At 41.4% G+C, this 22,432-nt stretch overlaps 1 protein-coding gene and 1 long non-coding RNA gene across 8 annotated transcripts in view; one reads left to right on the top strand and one right to left on the bottom strand.

Moving 5' to 3' along the window:
- Positions 1 to 3,388, top strand: part of LOC139828851 (uncharacterized) — a 12,402-nt gene extending 9,014 nt beyond the window's left edge. For 2 of the 5 annotated variants that reach the window (XR_011740899.1, XR_011740900.1), the window contains exons 3-4: positions 1,190 to 1,333; positions 2,169 to 2,329. This is a non-coding gene — a long non-coding RNA (uncharacterized lncRNA). Of the gene's footprint in view, positions 1 to 1,189; positions 1,334 to 2,168; positions 3,218 to 3,264 lie in introns of those variants that run through there. The other 3 variants (XR_011740896.1, XR_011740898.1, XR_011740897.1) reach the window with 3 other exon arrangements.
- HPRT1 (hypoxanthine phosphoribosyltransferase 1) lies at positions 2,290 to 22,432 on the bottom strand. 3 transcript variants are annotated; one of them, XM_071813561.1, is made up of 9 exons: positions 22,275 to 22,432; positions 20,174 to 20,280; positions 18,493 to 18,676; positions 13,407 to 13,472; positions 12,364 to 12,381; positions 10,002 to 10,084; positions 7,927 to 7,973; positions 6,292 to 6,368; positions 2,290 to 5,699 (listed from the first exon to the last, which is right to left on the bottom strand). In XM_071813561.1, the coding sequence occupies exons 1-9, from the start codon at positions 22,299 to 22,301 to the stop codon at positions 5,658 to 5,660; spliced, it is 651 nt and encodes a 216-aa protein (XP_071669662.1). In that variant the 5' UTR covers positions 22,302 to 22,432; the 3' UTR covers positions 2,290 to 5,657. The 3 variants fall into 3 exon arrangements, with proteins under 3 accessions (XP_071669662.1, XP_071669663.1, XP_065703008.1); XM_071813562.1 differs by having other exon boundaries at positions 2,290 to 5,696; XM_065846936.2 differs by having other exon boundaries at positions 2,290 to 5,670.

Below are 22,432 nucleotides of genomic sequence, written 5' to 3'. Positions count from 1 at the left end.
GCAAAGGTTAGCAGCTCATTGTGGTATCCAGCATTATCTTGCTTTCCTTGCACTTCTTGCCCACCCACCTCAGCTGCTTTTCCTGCTCCGAGCCAGGATGGGTTTGGTAGGTGTTTGTGCTGTTCCTTGCACCACAGCAGCTCCCAGTGCTGGGTGTGAATACGTTCAGGTCCTGCTCTTTGCACTACGGAGGAGAAGAAACAATTTATATGTCTTGCTGTCTCTTAGCAAGGGTAATTTTGACTGACTCTGTGTACCCAGTTGTGCAGCTGGGAAGCAGCCAGTATCTTTGATGCAAAACCGCAAAAAAACGGCAAAATCTGCCTAGGTAGGTGTGCGATGACCAGAGCAAATGACGGTGCCGGCGTCCTGATGACTCAGTGGGTCTTGGCAACAAACTCACCAAAGGGAAGGAAAATTCAAGTCTTTATGTTTCTAAAGCAAAGTGTAAAACTTTGGTCTCAGCAATTTCTGACATAAATCGATTCTTGTGTGCTGTTCAATAACATAATATTGAAGGTGACTCAAAATAGGATTCAAGTAGAGCATATATTCATTTATAAACTGTCCAAAGTGAGTTCCCATGCCATATGTTCTGCGAGAGAAAATAGCTTTCCCCTCACGCTGCAAAGAAACGCTTTGGGTGTGCAGGGCTGCGAAGCACAGTCTGATGGGGGACGAGGTGGTGTGGAAGACACATCGAGACAAGAAGGGGATTTGTGGTTATTCTGTACTAGGAAGCACAAGATGGTTTTTAATTGCAAGCGTAAGGAGATATTTCTATTTGTAGAACAGATGTATTAGGATATCCCTACGTAGTATTTTGTATTCTCCAGTTGATGTTGGGCATTTTGTGAATGGAAGAGACAAAAAATTGTCAAGAAAGGAAACTGGGGAGAGAAGAGCTGATAAAGGCACTGCAATGCATATTTAAAAGCACACACACCCCCTCCCCGTCCCCTCCTCCCTGCCTGAGGGCGGCTTTGTCAGCCCCAGCCCCTCAGACAGGGAACAGGCAAGCGAAGCATCAACAACATCCCAGCGAAGCATCAACACCGGCATCGCTGCTCTGGCGCTTGCCGAGCCCCGCGGGTCACCCAGCGGGAAGCACAGGGAAGGCAGCGCATTTCCTCTGTCCCCAGAGAGAGTGTTCCCGGGGACAAGGATTTTATCCCTCTCCCAACTGCAGGACAGCGAAGCCAACAGCCCGTGCTGGTGACAAGTCCCATGGCAGGAGCAGCAAACCCGGCCCCAGGCAGCATCCGCACAACGTGCACGGCACCGGCACCTCCACCCTGCAAAACCCAGAGGAGACACAGCGCGGCAGCGGCAGGTGGGAACGGGTGGAATAAACACGGTTACTTCACTGCTGTGCATAGCAAAATATTGTAGGAGAACCCAGTTTTGTCTAAGTCTCTTCCAAAGGCAATCCTGTAGCATTTCCAGCGGTGTTCCTGAGGTTTCAGGGTTGTAAATAGGGCATGGACCAGGTACCCAGTGGTAAGAAGCCTAACAGACCTGGGGATGGAGTTGGAAGTAGATGGTTCCTTATTTAATAGCTGGTTCCTTATGTATACACACAGACACTATCTATTGGGGTATTTTCCTGACTACATTTATGAAGGGGAGTATAGGAGAGCACAGACTGTCTGGGATAAAACCCCACACCTGATGCCCAGGTTGCAGCTTCTACACACAGTGATTTGCTATGGGCAACCTGGAGAGGTGCAGAGACACGAGGTGCTTGGTTCCCTTTCTGGTTACAGTGGAGGAAAAAAATAAAGATGCCACTGATGACCAGTTGCTAGAGAAATACCAGCCTCTTGGTGGAGCAGGTTAATCTACCTGCTGCTTGACTTATCACAGACCTGCCCCTCCTGCCTGGCTATGAAAGGATTTCCACCTTTCGAGGTGTTCCAAGTCACCAGTTGTTTTAGGGGAGTAAAGCAGCCTGCAGGAAAGGCTGTACGCAGAAATATGTTTGCAGCCATCCAAATGTATCCACAACACACACCTTGCACATGCCTTTTATCACCTGGTAATTGCATGAGCCCTTTCTCAGCTTCCCTAGGGATGAAAATCCTCACTGGCAATTCTCACACCATCCCAAATCCTTGTGGTTTTCTGGCCCTTTGCCTCTGTGTCTGTAATGACGGTGACCTTATCAGCTTCTTCACAGAGCTAGGAAGCCATTCCCTCAGCAGAAGAGTCATCAGACTGTATCTGCTTGTGAAATCAAATCAGCTCCTTCACCACTACAAGAAGGAAAAAAGAAAAAAAAAGACAACGTTAATGTTCAATTTGTTTATAAAAGTGATTGTACTCATTTGAGATCTGATCTTGCAAGGTGCAACCTGAGTTAAAGGCAATCAGAGATGGCAGGAACAGCCCTTCAATGAACTGAGAGTAACCAGCTCCCCCAAGTCGTGTCAGATCCTTGCTGCTGGATCAGTGGGTGCTGAGCAGCATCGTCAGAGCACAGCAGGCAGTGCAACACCACCCCCATTTCACCAGTCAGGGTGTACAATCACAAGGCAACTTCAAGATCCACGTTTGTCTCGATTTTCAAAACCAGGATTCACAACTCCCGAGTGAACTTGCCAGCTCAGTCCTCAGAAAGACCTTTAACTGCAGCTCCCAGCTCTGTCTGGAGCGCTTTAGCTTCTCATCAGCGTGAATTCAAAGCAAGAAGAACAAACTCTCCAAACACGTGCGGTACCAAGCCAGGCAGGCGGGTCATCGCCGCGTGCAGAAACGCCAGATGTCACGGGGCGAGATGGTGCATTAAAGCCTAGATATTCAACATTATTTTCCCAGCATACGTTTGTGATTCATAAAATGTGGAGCTATAATGAATTTCAAATGCCACATAAATGTTCAAATACAGGATTTTTCTCTGTGCTTTCATAATCTTTTAACAGTACATGTCTGGGTTGCATAAAGTTGGCATTTAACTTTCAGAGGTGTGACCAAATACCCAGTCTTTCAACCAAAATTGCTGAATAAAACCTAATGATTGCATTTTCAGCTTTTTTCAAGTGAGACTTTACCTTCCTGTGGTGCACGCACAGGTGCTGTAAAAGGTTGCAATGTGTTGGAACTGTTTTAGCAAGGGCAAGGGAGCGGGTGACTTCTCTGAACAATTTTCACAGATTACCAAAAGCTTTTGAACGCGGAAGCCCCCTGGGGTGATAAACTCCACCTGTCAAGTGCCCGTGTGAAGGAAACGCAAGGAAAACATTTAAAAATGCCCATCCCCATTAGAAATGTGGGAATATACAGGAAGAGTTTTATATTAAGTATCAACCTTTTCCATCAGACGCAGGCGAGGTTTGTTGGCCAAGGGCAGCGTTGCTCCTGGGGTCGGTGCAGCTCGGGAGGATCTTCCCAACCTCTCCCGTGACTACACCACGTTCACGTGTTCGTGCAGTTCCAACTCCTACCCCCGGCAGACCAGGAATTCCCACAGCTCAGCTACGGTTCGGAAGATTAAACCCCCTGTTATGACTAAACCTCTCCTCCCCTTCCCAAATCACAGCATTTCAATAACCATCTTAACCAAGACAGGAAAACATTTCAGGATAAACTCATTTAAGGGTTTAGTCCTAAAAGATACTGAATATCGATTCTCAGTGTTTTCATGTGCAAATAGGTACTTCTAAGTCTCCCCTCCAGTGTGATCTTCAGGTGCCATTAATTTATTTAAAAACACACCACGAAGCAGGAAACACTAAGAAGGTTGGAAGAAACACTGCTTTTTAAGATTAGACCGCAAGTTCAAGCAGAACTAGAGAAAACTTGAACAGATGTAATAATTCTCCAGTGGGTTTCTGTTTTCCTATGTTGCTTTTGTGTTTCCTCTTCTTGGAGATGCATCATGTATTTTTGCAATAAGTCATCCCAGGGACAGCACAGGTTCTTGAAAAGGCTTATATGTAAATATTATTTAGGACATGGAGAAATACAATTAGTCGCCATAGCACATTTATAAAAGCTCTTTGGAACATTAATTATAACATTGCATAAGTACAGTATAATCACAACCAGTGTTCTAGTATTTGCTAATGAGAACTTTGATTTACATACAGATCTACACATTGTGGTCATTTGATCTAAATTCACTGTGTAAGCTATTTATGTTGTAGGTCTGCTACTAACTACTACAGTTGTAAGTGAACACACCGTGGATAGATAACAACACACAGTACTTGGACAGGTTCAGAAACACAACCCAAACTTCGAAACCACAGAAAAATCCGTCAAAACAGGCTGGCAAACACTTCATTGCGTATTTAGCACTGAGCAGCATCACATCTGAGCACACAGTGTCAGAAGTACAAGAACGTGTAAGGGAAGGGACTGAAACGCACGGCCCAAGGACGAGGTGTGAGACGGGCTGACTTGGTTAGAATTAAACTCGACACGAACAGAGGTGTTAGTGAAATAAACCCAAATGATTACTTACAAAATGGCTGTTTGTTTGGTTTTTTTTCATGTGTATATGTTTAATGAACATCTATAATCTCCACTCTTTGTTTTTGCCAAAACAGAACAAAGGACAGTGCGTTAACCATTGTCTCTGAAATCAGGTTTGGTTACAGAACATGCAAGTGTTTCAGTGTTTTCCCTCAGCACTTTATCATCTCTCCTGTAGACAGGATAATGTTAACCAAAAGCTCTATAAAGATAAAAAATGTAGAGTCTGTCTCCACTGTCAGAAACACTTACAAAAAATATTACTGAGGAGAAAACTTCAAAAGCATTTTAATATACAGAATGAGTGGCATAAATGTATGGGGCTTATTTTAAAGAGACAGCCTTTATTTAAAGTACTTTGTTTTGTAGATCTTATAAAGTAAACATTACAATACTTTTTCACAAATATATTAAAATTGTTTAAATTTAAAAGGCAATTCCACTGGCTGATGGATACTTTTAAAGAAAAAAAGATCTAACAGAAACAGGCAGCTTAACTAAAACTAGACTTGAAACATTCTGTTCTGTCGTTCACCTCCTTTAAAATACAAAGAAAAAAAGAGACATTTTTCACCCAGCCTTCCTTTAAAGCAATAAGGCAACTCCAGGAGATCTGAACGAGCTCTTTGGAGATTACAGATACTGTAACTGGCTGCTCCTCATGCTTTATAACACCCAAAGGTGCAACTATCCATTAATCACAATCACATTTGTGCATTAAAATATAAAACTTAAATTACAGATTTTAAAAATATTACTAATAGACTTCCCTATCATAAAATGTTTTACATTTACAGTACTTGAACTATTTCAGTTCTGGGTTGATGAGGTTTAAGCAATTTACCACTGCAAGAGTTAGACTCTGGAGCTCACAAACGGCACAACCCAACCAGGGGCAGCAACAGTCGGTAGAGTCGTAGTGCAAATCAAAATCAGGAGTGCAGAACCGCACTAGTTGTTTGCATTTCTAAAATATAAATGAACAAGATCTTATAGCGTACATGCAATAAATTATAGAAAGCGTATGACGATGGGGCTGGGGTGTTCTACAATTTTAGCTGGTGTACCAGAGTGAAGCCTGTGAAAGATAGGACTCGGTAAACAAAACATTTCAAAGCTCTGTTGTTGTAGCGCTTGGATTTGCTTTCATGCTTTGTACTTCTGCTTCCCCGTCTCGCTGATCACACAGATGTGCTGCAACAAAATGAAACAAGAAGCTCCTGCTAGAAAAGTAATGTAAGAGACCAATGGTTTACACATGTATTCAATAAAGCACTTCTGAAAAAGATACAAGCATGCTATACACGTTTCAGCACGGAAGAATCTTGTGATACTGTTTATGTAGCACAACTTAAGCCTTTTTTTTGTCTAAAATCTCAAAATTGCCTTTCTCCTCCCTCTAATTACCCCACCCAGTGTCTGGTGTAAGGTTGGTGAGACCCAGGTGAAGTAGTAAGGACTTAGAACAAAAAGTGAACCCTTTTTAACTTCCAAGGTCTCTCTTCTCCGATTCTTATTAGCAAATGCATTTACTTCTTTGCGGACATCTGGTAAGATAAGAAACTTCTCACAAACTCCACACTATTTCCACGTTGACAGGAGATGTGTAGCCTCCACTCTGCATTTTAGGTTCCTAAGAGCTCCAAAACACTGTTCTGCTGCTCTAGGGTTTGCTCTCATCTCTGCATCACCAGTGGAACAGATTTGCACGTGAGGCGTGATTTACGGGAGTGGGAGAGCGATGCTAGGAGATTTCCTTTCCTTCCTCCTCCCTAGCTTTAAATGGACAAAAACACATGGGGAAAAATTACTTACGTTCAAATCTCTAAAGTATTCATTGTAATCTAGGGCGTATCCCACGACAAATTTGTCTGGCACTTCAAATCCAACAACTGAAAAAGACCGCAAGTCACCAGTATGTTAGAAAATAACTTCACTAGACCTTTTCACAGAGACATTCTGAAACGTTATAGATATGCATGCAGCCTAACTCGCTCCATTTCTTCCACTCAAGTATTCTCAGATTAATATTGGAGCTGTTTTAAAATTTTAACTTACTTTGTTGATTTATTTCATCAACTCAAGCAAAACTAAATAGATGTATTTATTGGTTCCCAGGCAGCAGCATGGTGTTAACGTACAGTCTGCTAGAATGGAACGGAAGCACTTCAATCTACAGATTGGCTGTGTTATAATCAGAACGTAAAATTACTTGAAAATTTCCTGTAAATTTGTAAATACATACAAAAAGAGCCAATACTTCCCAGCACTTCCTGGACGCTCGATGTGTCAGCCCCACAGTATTGTTCAAAAGGTGGCATCTCAAGGAGCTGGACCTGCATGCCAGGTAATATAAAATTTCCAAATGGCTTTCTCCCCTTCTGCTAAAATGAAAGACTCCTGAGCACAGCAAAGCCGCACAGTTTTCCTCTCCCTGGCCACAATGAGTGGAAAATATGGAGATAAATCATACAAGTCAAAGGGAAGGCTGTGTGCACTTTGGGAAACGTTAAGGTGATGTTTAGTGTCTGCTTGGCCTCATGATACAGGAATAAAACGGAAGCCCCATCCTTACTGCCTTGGTGTCTCTCAGACCTCACGTGTCCTGCACAGAACAGGTTGTCTCTGCGGCCAGATGGCAAAACAAGTCATCTGTTGCAAAATGCTCAGATCATGAACCCAGCTAAGCCTCTAATGAGCTCTCGGGAACGAGGGGCGTCCCCGGCTGAGGGACACACCTCAATTAAGCTTTAAGGCATTGAAAAACTTCAGTTCCAGAATACTGTGTAAGCTTGGAAAGCAGGAGGAAGAGGATATGATTCTGCTGCTGAAGTCACTCTACTTTCAGAGTGAAAGTACATGGTCCAGACCAACAGGAATTTAGTCTCTGCTCTGCTGTTCCTTTCTTCGTGGTCTTGGGACAGACAGAAGAAGACAAGAAAGGAGTAATTCTGATGCATAAACATAACCGGTTTTGTGCCAATTTAGACATCCTGTCACTGCAAGCTTTTATCAGACCTGCCACCCCGTGTGGTCCTCCTGCATTCCCAGGACATCCAAACGGCATGAGGTGGCCGGGCTCAGGCACCTGAATCACTCCCAGGAGTGTCAAAAGTGAACCCAGCAGATTCTGCTGACCAGAGCATTTGACTACGTGTACGCTGAGAGAATTTGCACGTGAAAAGGGTGTAACCTGGACCAAAATATAAAAGTCTGCTTTTCATATAGTAAAATGTTACCAAAAGTTCAGGAAAAAAAAAAGGATCAGACAAATCCAGATTGACTCTGTCAAAATACATTCCAAATATTTAAATTCTTAAAATAAGTGCAAAAGCTATCAAGCATCATTAATAAAAAATTATTTGGAACATCCTTGGACCTTAACCAAAGGGTAAATAATACATTGACATAGCTTTAAAAATTAAGAACGGTCGTCAAAATGTCACTTACAGTCTGGCCGATATCCCACACTTCGAGGAGTTCTTTTCACCAACAAACTGTCAAATGAAACCAATGTAAAACTGAAACATGGAAAAGCAGCAGGTACAAATATATGAGACTGTTTTGATGACAGAGAAGCTGCATTTGCCCTAAATGTGCGTAACTACACATATTTAAAACTATTATTTTATTTGTAGGTGTAGCTGATCATAATGACAAAATCAAAACTTCCCAGAATCATTAGTGGTTCACATCATAAAGAACAACTAACAGGTCTGTAAGAAAGAGGAGATACTGATCTGGATGGATTTTCATTGTGAAAAGTGACTTAATAGGGCTATATGTGTGTTAGGAACTTCAGGCACAATTTACCTTACAGGTAAAGAAGCGACAGCTTGGGATCTGGCCAGACCAACTGAGCTCTTTTCCAAAGCTTTAGTATTAGGAAGCAAAAGTTCAGCTGCTTAAATGCAACCTCAGCTGGACTTGTGCAGCGGGTTCTCAACTGTTTTTCACTGGCAGTACCGATTACCCCCATTAAAAAAATGTAATTGGTTCTGATGATCAGGTGATACAAACCAGCTCCACTTTTCCAGAATTAATAGTCAGAGGTGTGCAAAGAATGGAATACTAAGTTGGAGGTACTGTAGCAGACAGAAATGCCCTGCTATTATAGTTTAAGTTGATTTGTTCATTATTAAGTTAAGCACTTCTACCTCTTAGAATAAGCCCACAAGCCTGATATTCGTTTGTCTTTGAGATACAGGGACTTTGGGAGGAAAGAAGAAAGGCAAGTGAGGTAACTAAGAACATGACACTTAAGACCATCTAGAATGATCATGTTAAGGCCTCTGGCAGACCCAAATTGCTGCAACAGGTTTAAACAATTGGAAACTGGACTTTGCTCACACTATGTAATGTTCATGATGTACACTGCAGTGTTAGGATGGGGATGAATACTTAAAATTTGGCACACTTAATCTGGCCAGGGAGAAATCCTCAAATGACCTCACCTCCAGCCGGTCACCTCCAGATTATCGGCGAGAAGCTGTTCTCGAACGCCTAACAACTGCTTCGACATCGTTATGGCAACACAACTGATTAGATATTACACACAGCTCTGCTTTATCCCTAATCCCCAGCAATCATTATGCTTTTATGGTAAAATACACAACCACAGCACAGCAGCGCAAAAGATGCAATTTAAAAAGTAGGAAGAACGTTGATATTGGCTAATAATATAATATAATACTAAACTTTTCTTGTTGGTTTTAAGTTATTTAATTGTAAAATGTTTTGAAACTAATTGATTAAAGATATAACTAAGTAGAAAAGCCTGGAATAGCATATGGCTGGGTGACTCTCACAGAATGACCTCTAAAGCTCAGCTGCACTATGCACACTACACAAACAATGTTGGTGTGCCAACTAATTCAATCCTACAACTAAAGAAGGCAAACTAAAAAGAGGTCTCCATTGCACAGGTACATCACTGCAGTGCACTGAAGTTGCGGATAGTGTGAGCAAGAAACAAATATGTTTGGATAGATAATTCATATATGTAGCTGACGAGCACTGATGTTTTTTTTATCGCCTTCTCTAGTAAAAGAAGTCTACATTTAAGGACTAAATTTGTAGGGAAAACACCTCTACCAACTTGAGAAGGTATTTTTTTTTTAAGTCTAAAAGATTTAAATTTTTCCATATATTTCTAAACCTAACTTGGACTTATGCTGGTAAAACCCCACAAATCTGATCATAATATGATAAGGCAAGACATGTACCAGGCACGTACAACCTATCCTCTTCTGAAGCACTGAAATTCCTCCAACGATAAGACTGGGAAGAACAGCGTTTCTGCCAGCTTTAACGAACATACATTCTCGTAACAAGCAGAAGTGCTTTTGGAGTTTAAACAATTACTCAGCTCGAACAGATCACATCATATCTGACTCCTGCAGAAATGTTCCCTCCCATTTCTCTTCCATGGAAATGTATTTTACACTTTCTTTTTTTTTTTCCCCCTCAATGTGCGTCATTCTTAAGGTGAAATACAGCACAAATAATCATCATTAAAAATTTACCTGGCTACTTTCACCATCTTTGGATTGTATTGCTTAAGTAGAGACAGCAACGTTTTCATTGTTTTACCAGTATCAATTATATCCTGAAAATAAAAAACTCATGTAAGAAGGAATATTAAACGTGTCAAAGTAGCATTTTTCAAGTGTCTACCACAGAAATTGCTCATCCGCAATAGCATGAAAATATGCCAAAACACTGTAATCAAATATAGGTGACATGTGACGCTGCGTTGTGCTTACATGACCTTGCTCAGTAAACTGATTGCACACATTAACAGTAGTTCTTAATTGTTGTGGATAACAATGACTTTGAAAGCAGTTGCTGAACAATGACCTTCCTGGCTCCTTTTAGAGATGTTATGGTTTGTGCTCCTTGCAACTATTAGATAAACAATGTTTAACTTGAATATGATAAGAGTAACGTTAGTCTCGCAGTAAAGCTCAGTTACAGACAGATGTATGCATGAGAAAATAGGCAGAACAACCCATTACTGCAATTAAGAAAAAGGAGTGTAATCTATATTACAGATGCAAGAAATTGCCCAAGAAACTGCACTGGGAATATCTGGGTGCAGTTCTAAAGTCTATACTCGAAACACGCTAAAATGAATTTTGACACAGCATTTTAATCCCATTCACTGCACACAGAAGCAGAAAAAAGAATATCTGGTTTACAACTGAAGCATCAGAAATGGGCTCCTCATTTGGACTGGAATAATCACACAGCCTTTAGAGAGACAGTCCTTACCCTCGCCTGAAATCAAGTCTATGAAGTGAAAGAGGTAGATAAGCAGCAGCAATGTCCTGCTCTCACCTTATTTCCCCACAACTCCCAGTTAAGATAAAAATCAACCAAAAAACTCAACAGACCACCTTTAACACTTAATGCTTTTAATAATGATTATAAACTCCAGGAAAGTTAAAGACATACAGATATATAGATAAACCCAAGAGCTGACAAACAGACAGAGATAGCTACTTCCATACTCTCAAAGAAAAATAGAACCTATTACTGATTCTGTATTGTGTGATGATCTGTTTATTGGAGGTGAATATCAATTTTGTTCAGACTTTTTTGGACATTAAAGGGATGCTGTATAGAAAAGCCTAGTGCTCCAGTGCACAAGATATTAAACCTACAATAAATGTGCATTTTTATTGTTTGACAGTCAAAACCATGACTGGTACAGGGTGTCATATTTGATAGTGTATAAGACAAGTCAGTGGACAGATGATTCACTGAACAAATGAGAAACTAACCTAATTCTCTGTCTGGGGCTTTGAAGACATACATTCATCTGAAATGGAACAGATACATAATTAAATGCATCTGCCTATGTGAAGCAAAATATACTTCAAAGGACAGCACTGGTCACACAGATGACTGCTGTATACACATTATTTTTGTACAAATTTTAGAACTGGATACGATTCCTGTGGAATAATACAACCTCCTCCAATTATAAGAAGGCAAAAACCCCCACACCACCACGTTTTATGACAGAGGAAACATCCTTCCCCTTGGCAGCTCAATCAGCTGTCAAAGCTGTTTCTTTGCTTACAAACAAAGCTGTTTCCATTATCTGCAGCCTTAAGCCATTATTAGATTGCATGTTCATTTTTCTTGCCTACTGCTGCTGCTTCCCAACCCTGGACCTGGCAATTTCCTCAAGAACAGTCTTGTCAGAGCAATACCTACTGACCATGAGCAACGCTGCCCATTAGAAAGAGCTATGAAAGCAAGAATTAAGGAACAGTACCTACTAGGAGATCAAACTGAGCTGTACTGTACCTGGTGCCACCCAAAAAACCACCAAAAGACAGAGGAACGGGAATTTAGCAACTGCAAAGTGCTAATTAGGAACTGGCCTTCTCTATGTCACTACGCTCTAAACAAATTATACACGAGGACACTGGGCTTACAACTGTTTTTCACATATTTTAAGATATTCTTACTAGGAACTTCTTTCTACCCCTGCAGTTTAATTTCCTAGATTGCTGTTTTAAACCCAGAACAATAATATGCTTTATATTGCTTTGTTCAGGCTACTTTTTAGAATTTAAAAATGAAATATAAAAAGAAAACAAAAACAAAAAAAAAATTTTGAATTGATAGAATCCTAGAAAACTGAAAGCAAATACAAGTAATTTTACATGGATATTTTCCTTGTTAAATTTGGCAGTTGAATGCAACTTGAGAATTCAAAACACAGGTCATTCCAAATTCAGAGCCCGCTTGCAAAATTCAGAAGCTGGAAACCTTGAAACCAAAACCTGTAGGTTTTCTGGCTTAAGAATCACTTCTACTACAACTCTTTGAACAGTCACACGTTAGAACTTCAAAGTGAAACATAATACTTACTTCTACGATCAAAACATTCTGGTGGGAAGAAGAAAAAAAAAAGAAAACGCATTAATATCTAAAGAATATGCCACTTCTTAGATATATATTACGCTCTGTAAGTTATTAATTTTCATTGCAGCTAAATATTTCTACTACCATTTATGTATGTTTACACATGTAACAGCAAATTCTATGCAGTTTACATTCCTGATGCTCTAATTACAATTAGCTGGCAACAAGATTCTCCTCAACATCTCATGCCGAGTACAAAGTGGCCTTTAAATTATTTAGACTGAGAATTCTGGATATATGCAAGAGAGAACAAAAACAGCACCTACATAATTTGTATTCTTCTAAAGCAAAGAGTGTCATATTATAGAGACATGTACAGTTCTGTCATATCTACATCCTTTACATTGAACGGTGACATACATGCCTTAGAGACTACATATGCGTAAGGAGAATCATAGAATCATTTCATTTGGAAGAGACCCTCAAGATCGTCGAGTCCAACCATAACCCAATCTAACTCTGGCACTAAACCATGTCCCTAAAAACCTCGTCTAAATGCCTTTTAAACCCGTCCAGGGATGGTGACTCCAGCACTTCCCTGGTTAGCCTGTTCCAATGCCTGACAGCCCTTTCCACGAAGAATTTTTTCCTAATATCCCAGTTGAACCTCCCCTGGCAAGAAGGGGACAGTGACATGTTGTGACAGAGCAGGAGGCACTGACGCTTTAACCCCAACGTCTGGCTCGGCCACCGGAGAACAGCAGATTCCCCGCTCACATTCTCCGGTTTCCTTCTCTCCTCCCTGCCTGTAACGGGAACCTCTGCTCCTGACCTCAACACCGTGAATAGGTTTATTTTTGTTAAGTTCAGACTAAACTGACGGCTTCGGTGGGGCTTATCCACTCTCCTAATATGCAATTGAAACTCTTCCATTTTCATTTTTTTTTAACTCTATAATCTTTACACACTAATAAAGCAGCCTTAAAACAAAGCAGGTATGTGGTTTCTTAAGTGGTTTTGTTTGGTTTTAGACATACGAAGAGCCCTACCTTTCCAGTCAAAGTTGAGAGATCATCTCCGCCAATGACTTTTATATCTCCAGTTGACTGATCATTCTAAAAAAGAGGGTGAGTGTTACCATTACCTGAATTAATATATTTTTTTCTTCCAGTAAATATAAAAATTGCAAAGTACATAACCAGTGAATGTTAATGCTTTCAGAAACACAGTGCCAACAGTGTCCCTCTATTAACTAAGAAATTACAAGAGATGAAATTCAAAATGGTATTTCAGATTAAAGATTGGTTAACTGCATAAACGCAGGCACCATCTCTTATTTGCGAACATTATATATACATATGTATCTAAAAAGATATGATTTGCTACGCATTCCCTACAGATATGGAAATAGGACAAAAAGCACTTCACTTTCCAGGCTGCTATACGGCTCACAATTTACATTTTAAACTTTAATGCTTTGAAAAAGCCTTACTCTTTGAGGAAGAATAAGCAATCATAACAATAACAAAATCAGCAAAGAACGCACAGATTAATATTTACAAATATAAGCTACAAAAATACCCAGAAAAGCTTATATTTGCCTAGTTTGCAACAAATATTGGTAATAAATCAAACTACTTGTAGTAATTGAACAGCTACATAGGTACACCATTCCTACAACACAGCATTTTGCTTCAGTAAAACCAAACTTTGATAAAACCATAAATGAACTGTTCTAAGCCAAAGTTACAAACAGCTTGCAGGGGTGAATTGTTGGCAAAAATTGTTATCACAAAAAGAGCAGAAACGTTATTTAGAGAGGCACACACCAAGCACAATGTAAGTAACACTGGGATGATAGTAAAGAGAAAATGTCTTATCCTCTGGCCAGTGGTGTTAATGGTTTAGGATAAAGAGGTGCTGACAGCTCTAGGCATGTAAAAGCAGACTAGACTAACATATACTTTTCTTTTAAGAATACTATGACACAAAAAACCCACCAAAAAAACAAAATCACAAAACGAACCCACACCAAACAAATTATTTTTAAAAAGCATCTTTTTAGTTTTACCCCATGTGTTCTAAAGAAAACATTAGTTTGAGTTACACCACTCAAATTACCCTGAAGTACCATGTTTCATTACTATAAGTAACATTCATTTTGGATAAATAGACAACTGTTTCAGTGCTTCCATAACAGTGCGAACAGTGAGTAAACTGAGCAGCAATATTGCTGTGCTGAAAAAGTAAAACAACCAAACAGACCTCCAAAACAATTTGGGCTTGTCCCAGCACATACACACACTGCTGCTGAACGCCTGTACCTCAGTTAAGCACCGTATCCATAAAGCTAAAGGACTTTTGCTGTGTTCACCCTATCTTAAAATTACCTGAAATGATAACTTCTTTAAGCTTTTCCTTGCTTGTGTTACAGGATTCTCTCTTACCTATTCCTGCGCTGAGAGAGATTTCATCCTCCTTCCATGGAAGGATGTAAAAAACCATCATTCCTTACAACATGATGATGGAGAAAGATGTTACAGGTACTTGTTCCATTAAAATTATGTGCACAGATGACAGACAGTCCTTGGTACATGCATAAGGTCGGGTTCCTGATGATCTGTTTGGCTACAAAGCATCACACTATATTCAGACAGGAATCCCACAAACCCACAGGTTACTGTAAACCTCGCATTATATTTATTAAAGTATGATGATCATTAGAGAGAGAAAAACAATCTAACATACAGAAACTTGCCTGCTCCTTCCCACTGAGAACCATACAAACTGCTACACTTTTTAATGCCAAACGTAAATCTTCATTGGCATATAAACCTGCATTCCTATGCAGGCACCAAGACCCTGAGCAATTAAAGGACAAGAAACAGTTAAACAATTTCCGGCACTGGTTGTAAGCAGGTTTCCATTGGAAAGAACTTTGCTTAATAATTAAGCGATGTTTTAATTATCTTCAGGAGCATTATTTCTGATTTCAGTACTGGTAAGACTTTAATGCTTTGTGGTTTAACACATAAGAGTTTTACTGTTTAGTTCTGTTTTCACTGCTTTCCCGTTGCTGCTGCTGGAAAACACTAATGCTTTACAAGATTGTAACTCCTGACTCAAGTGACTCCAAGATCACCTTTTAAAAAGGCATTTTAAATTCTTTACAGTATTTGCTATAAGGCTTGGTTAACAGAGATCTTTCAGAGTACTGCCTTGACCAGCCTAACCAGATTTTACCACGTACTCCACTGGAAATCCCCATTTTTCCCAACCAACAGCGCAACACATCCATTGTCTTGGCTGCCCTTCATGACTACATAAGCAATGTCTGCTCATTTCCAAGTTTAAATGCAGAAGACTGATGAAAAATCATTATTCTTGTACCATGAACAAAATTAATTGTTTGTGAAGAATATCGAGATTTGGGTCTATTCACAAACATCATCTTTCCATTTCTTAACAAGCTGACAGATCACTAAAATTCATCTGTAAGGACTCAGAAAGCTGGAGTTACAAACAAAGTTTAATCACAGCTTGATCATGTCAGTATTCTTAGAGAATTATTTTTGGATGCAGAACAGTACGAACTTTGCATTGAACACACACACACACACACACACACACATGCTTGTAAATATTAAATGATCAGTTTGAAAGAAGAATAGAACCTCAATAACATCAATTTCAGAATCACTACACGAGTTCAGCTGCTTTATTTACGCGACCAGGGTGTTTTTAACATCTTTCTACCCAGTCTGTAAAGGCAGTCAGCGTGATCTAGTAATCGCATCCAAAGACAGCGACAAGAGAGCGAGCTCGGCTTTCCAGTATCCATCACAGCTTGCGATGGTCTTCACATCACTAGCAATGCGGATCCCTTGGCCTAGGAAAGCACGGATGGAAACTGAAGAGCAGATTTAGCATTATGACACTATTCATGATGGAAGACCTAGTTTGTCTGTCACATACATGTTCATGTTAGGACAGTCTTACGTCCTTTAGATTGCATAGCTTGATAGACTGGGTAAGTCTGGATAATAATAACCACCTAAAAGAGTCCACAGCAATGAAATGCTCATAAATACTGCAGTGAAGGCATCAGGCTCCTCACTCATCCAGAACAAGAAAACATTCTTCTATAGCCTTGGCTGACAAAGCCAAAAAGCCTGAAGCCAACACCTCAAGGAAAACATTCTGCTTAGACAGCTTTGCATCTAAATTTCTCTGCTTTTCTCTTCATCTACTCAGTTTTACTACAAAAACAGGCTTTTAACTTCCATAAAACTTATTTTGCTACCCACTCTCCTATTAATATCAAGGCACTGTAGTTCTGGGGAGTAACACACAAAAGCAGCTGTAGCACCGGAATGAACCACGGCATGCTGAACACACCAGTATGAGCAAAGAAAATGTATATAAGGCAGCCTTGCTTTCTAACAGAGGGGTTTTTTCAGGTGTTTCAAACCATTCCTCCTATATTTTTTTCCAAGTTAGAAAGTGGAAAGAGTGGAAGGGTGTAGCCTTTCTACTGTTTTTTAAACAAGCTGAGTAAGATATTGGAACTGTTCCTTGAAGAAAGCAAAAGATACACAATTTCCTCACAAAACAAAGGTGGGAGTCATCATTTCCTATTCTTTACCGTATCATCCTGTAATAGAAACATTCAGCTTTCTGTTGTGGCTTTTACAGGCAGAATACATGGGCATGTGGTGGCTTCGTGGTTAAGTGGCCCAGCAGCAGGAGCCTGAAGCTTTTTGAGGGGAACAGAAGGAAAGGGTGCCAAGGAGCTCTCGCCCACTGATTTAAATACGGTGCACAAACCTTTCTGCCCAGCCTTGCCTTCTCGCTGGAGAGCGTGGCTAAACGAGTGCCCAGCGTTCAGCAAACGTGAAGGTGGTTTCCAGGTAACCCCTGCTGTGTGCGCCTTGGGCAGCCGCTGCTGCTCGTCCTGCAAACAGACCTGACCAAAGCCCCGCTCAGTCCTGGGCTTTGCTGTGAGATGTCAACAGATCACTCCACAGCAATCATGAATTTATGAAGACCTTCAACAGTCCAAACTAAGTCTGCAAGTAACTCCATCTCTGGCTTCACGGTTTAATGAAACAAAGGATGAAGCAGAGCTTCCAATTTAGTCATCGCTATTTTTTTCTACTGGAACAGGCACTCATCTACAACTGCGAAAAGTAGCTTATACTGCTGACTTGAATGTAAAATTGCTGAGACAGAACTAACAGCATAACCTCACAAGAAAAATTATTCAAACACCCAGAACTGAAACCAAAAAATTTAATTATTTCCATGCTACAGATGGTCTTATGGAACAAATCACAAATACCATCTTAAAAACACAAGACTAGGCCGTCAGGAAGGCAGAAAGGATACAGTACTAACATACAGCTGCTTCTTCCTTTGACCTGCACAACATAACCTCATGCTTCCTTCTATAAAACTTACCCATTATCTCATGTTACAGAATGTTCGATTTCCCTACGAAGTTAAATCCTTGTGTTCAGAATGAAAATAAATTATTTTCCAAAAATTTAAACCTAAGGCAACCTATGCTTAGTCTTGAAACGGTAGTGCCATATTCAGTAGTCACTAATCACGATTTTAGTTTTATGAATCTAGTTTTTCCCCAAGGTCAAATCCGATTCATTTTGTTCATTGTTTGCTTGAGCCCAACGAAAGCTGAGGTAGGGAACTCAGGTATAACCATTTTTGCAGCTTTCACATCTTCCTGTCTGATTAATGATGTCTAAGCCACATAAAAATTCCTATAATTAAATTTCTCTAACCACAGCTGCAGGAGAATCCTGTGTATTCTTCCAGAGCCACAGCTTTAGTGACAGGGTAGTGGGCACAGAGCAAATTGTTTAACAAGTGAAGACATGGAAAAGGTCTCTCTGCTCTGCACAAGGATTTTACTGGGCTGTGGAGATATCAAAGTGTAAAAGAAAATGTTATAAAATAAGGTAGAGAAAAAGTAAATTAGCTTGTAACTCTTAATTCCCTTAATTATTTGTTTAATATTAGCACATTCTGGCAGTAACAATATTAAACCACCTCTGTTAATAATTTGAAGTTAGTAAAATTTATATAAAAACTGCACAGCTTTGCAGAGATACTTACACAATAACTCTTCAACCTAATGAAGTCGACAGTCATGGGGATTGATTTGTCACTGTTTCTGTTCAGGGCTTTGATGTAGTCTAATAAATCAGCAAAGAATTTATAGCCACCCTTGAGTACACAGAGAGCGACAATGTGGTGTCCTCCCATGCCCTTCATAATCTCTCGTGCCAGCCTCTCCGTCCTGTACAAAACCAAGAAAGAGTTAGTTGTCATAACACACTGCATTTGCTTACTATAGCAGCAGCATTTTATACCAGTGACAACAGCAGCAAACACGAACAGCAAACTTGGCAACACATTTCGCTCAGAAATACATGCCTACCACTTCAGTCACTTTTATACGTTATTGGTCAACAAAGCTTTGGTTTTCAAGGTTATGCTAACAGTAGCACTACCAAACGCCTTTGTTTTCATACGTCACACTCAGCCAAAGCAAATCTTAACACCCTGAAGCTGTTTCACTGTCAGATATGCAATGCTAAGGTGCAATTTCTCCTTCCAAAGACAGGTTCAGCTTCCACGCATAGAGCAATGTAAGCGACCACAATCAAAAAGACAGTAGCCCTCACTATCTGAGGAGCAAGAAAATTCTCATATTGTAGACAAAATACCTTATGTTTATCTGCCAAGCTACAAGGCCAAAAATTTATCCTAACTGCAAAATAAAGTACCAACGAAACAGAGCAAGAGAAAACTGCGCCGTTTTTCTGCATTGTTTCTAATTTTATCTTGTAGTTTACTTCAGAAAGCATGCTATATATTTATTGTGTGCCAGTTGACAGCAGGTTCCTCAGAGAAAGCCTACCACTATAAAAGTTACGTCAGTTGCTTAACAACATGCACTTCATCCAATTTTTTCCTACATATGGACTTCCAGTGCAAAGTTTTCAAAATATTTAAAAAATATTCTATAGCAGAGTTTATTGTGTTCAATCAAACAGCACCACACAAAATCTAGATGCATTCCTGTTCATAAGATCTCCAGGAAGATCCACCCAGCACCACTCTTAAACGGTTGTGTGTCTCAAACAGCTCCTTTGCTGAATTTATTGTTCATTCTCTTAAAGGGAATTAGGCAACTATTAAACACAAAATAAACCAAAAATGCCTTATAGGCTTATGCATCTATTTCTGATCGCATGAGATAAAACTTCCACGGCATCACAGATTTCAGCAACCACAGAACCGACAGACTGCTGTTCACAGAGGCTGATGTGCTTCCCAGAAGGTAGCAGCAAGCTGGCTATTACTTATCTACCATACGAACATGAGAAAGTCTAAAACTATGTGATTAATAATTTACTTTTATTAATATCCTAAAGAAATTCAAGAGGCTATAATTGCTTTCAGACTGAACTGGTACAACAAATTATGTCTTCTAATTAGGCTTTAAGAAGGTGAAACATCAGAGAAACACTGGAAACAAAGTCACAGATGGCTGCGCACCACAAAATTCTGCCTGAGAATTACAACAAATTTCCAATCAATAGCGTAACGGCAAACGTGCAAACTCTTAGAAGCCAAACAAGAAAGAGTTAATTCGCACTTGTACTTCTTAGGCCCTAATTACATGTAATCTATTTAGACAGTCACCAGGCAGCAAAACTATCTCTACAACAGTGTTGATTTCAGAGTCATGGAATCAGCTGGAGCAGTCACTGTCCCAAGGCAAACAAACCTGTCCATGATGAGCCCATGAGGAATATAGACTTTTTCCAAATCGTCTGCGTAATGTTTAGGTATGCAGAACAAGTCCAGGTCGTAACCTTGTTCATCATCGCCGATCTGAAAAGGAAATAAGGTGAGATTTCTACAAAGCCATATAGAAAATCTGTGGTAAGAAACTGCAAGTCCTTTGCTTTATTGTGGGAGCTATCAAACCCATCACACTCACCGGGATCACCTTTACTCTCCCTCTCTATAAAAACATTATTCACACTGAACATAGCGTAAAGTGTAATCAAACGGAACCTACAGTTCACAAGAGTTGCCTGAAATATGACATGAGCTGTCGTGCAGTACAATGTGGGGAAGAAATCAAATCCCATCAACATTCTCCTGCATCAGAGGGCAGGAAAAAGAAACTACTACACCTCAATTAATCTCCTTATCCGCTAAAAAAATAATCAAGGAGCTTTTTTACACCTTTGATTTTCCCCATGTAATGCAAAACCTGCATTTGCAATTAAGCAAGCAGAGGTTTTCACATGGACATCTTCCAAATCTCTAGGACACGACAACAAAACACACAAGGTGGTTTCCAGAAGACAAGACAGCTCCGTGAGCACGACAAGTGACACTGCTGCGAATCGAGCGGTCTCAGACCACCATCTGCAAACCCTGGAGCTTCAAGATCTTTCAGAACCCGAAATGAAAGCCCTACTTCAGCAACCTGTTCTGCACAGGCAAATTCCTTGTATGAAACAGCCTGCTACATTAGCCAGTGTATATTAATTAGGACAAGGGATTAGTACATGTATATAATTGTACCAAACACTGCCGAGGTTCAGGGCATATTGTTGCAACGGCATCAAGAATAGCCTTCCCTGAATTCTGAAAACGACAGTTTCTTAATTACTTAATTCTCTGGTTATGCAGCCGAACACTAGGGCATGTAAAATGAAGGAATTTCAGAGGGAAAAATAAAGCTTCACCAACGCAGGCATTTTAAGTGTCCACTTTGGCTACTGCTGCCCTTGCAGGGCACAACCCTATTTCCATGCCCAAGGAAGCACTTACCTGGCCTGTGGAGAGCCAACTGTTTACATGTTTTTTGTCATTTAACCCCTAATGAGTATTTAACATGGGGAATTTGATTAGTATCTCACCCTCCCATCCAAAACAAACCTGTTATAACCTACCCAGGCACCATGTCCCTGATCAGGGTCCCTGCAATCCAGAGCAGGCTGTTATTTTAAGTCAGGTTCCTCACAAAACACATGGTATTTTCCCGTGGTTCAGACCCATCATTATATCTAGCATGCCTGCTAAACCTTCCTTCCTGCATTTGGTAGCGAATGGGCTCTTCCTACAGATTTTATCAGATTTTTGTTTTAATTGACTGCAGGGATTTACAGCCACAACCTCGTGGCCGCCACAGCCCTCAGCCATTAGACACCACATGTATTTCATGAGCATCCGGCAACGGCTTTAAATAAACAAATAAGAATGAATATGTAGGAGCCTGAGCAGATATAGCAGCGATGCAAAAAAAAAAAAATCCCCAGGATGCTCTTCCTCCAAAAATACACCCTAATTTAAAGATTTCAGCGCCTTGCAGCCCGCCGCGGGCTCTCACTAACAACCCGCTGCCTCCGCACGCTACGAAAAGCAACAGGAATAGGAAGTTGAGCCGCGCCGGGCTCTGCCGGTGGGAACTTATTTCACCTTCATCTCCGAGGCGGCAACTCCGGCTCGCCCGGGGTTAAGCCCCCGGGACCGCAGACCCACCCCCGCGCTGCCCGGCGGCCCCGGGGAAGGGAAAGCGCCGGGACCGGGGGGGGAGCACCCGGGCCCGGCGCCGGGAGGCCGGGGCTCCCCTCAAGGTGACTCCGCGGGGTGGCGGCTCCCGCCGCTGAGGGACCCCCCGCCCCGCTCCTTCGCGGATCAGCACATTTCCAGGGGCAGGCGGGACCCCCCACCCCTCAGCCGCTGGCGGCGGCAAAGGGGGAGACCCTCCCCACCCCTCAGGCGCCGGGCAGCCCCCGACCCGGCGCGGCGGCAGCGGGCGGGCTTGATCGCGGGGGGGAGGCCGCGGCGGCGCCGGGGGCCGCACTCACCACGATGCAGGGGCTGGGGGTCGCCATGGAGCGGGGCGGCCCGCCGGCGGCGGCTGCTGCGGGCGGCGCGGAGGAGCGGCGGCGGCAGCGAGGAGCGGGGAGGCGCCGCACCCCGCAGCGGCCCCGGCGCCGCCTCCGCGCCCTCCGCGCTCCCCGCC

The sequence above is a fragment of the Patagioenas fasciata genome, chromosome 11, assembly GCF_037038585.1.
Source record: "Patagioenas fasciata isolate bPatFas1 chromosome 11, bPatFas1.hap1, whole genome shotgun sequence".
Taxonomy (NCBI): domain Eukaryota; kingdom Metazoa; phylum Chordata; class Aves; order Columbiformes; family Columbidae; genus Patagioenas; species Patagioenas fasciata.
This window is presented reverse-complemented; position numbering and strand designations above follow the sequence as displayed.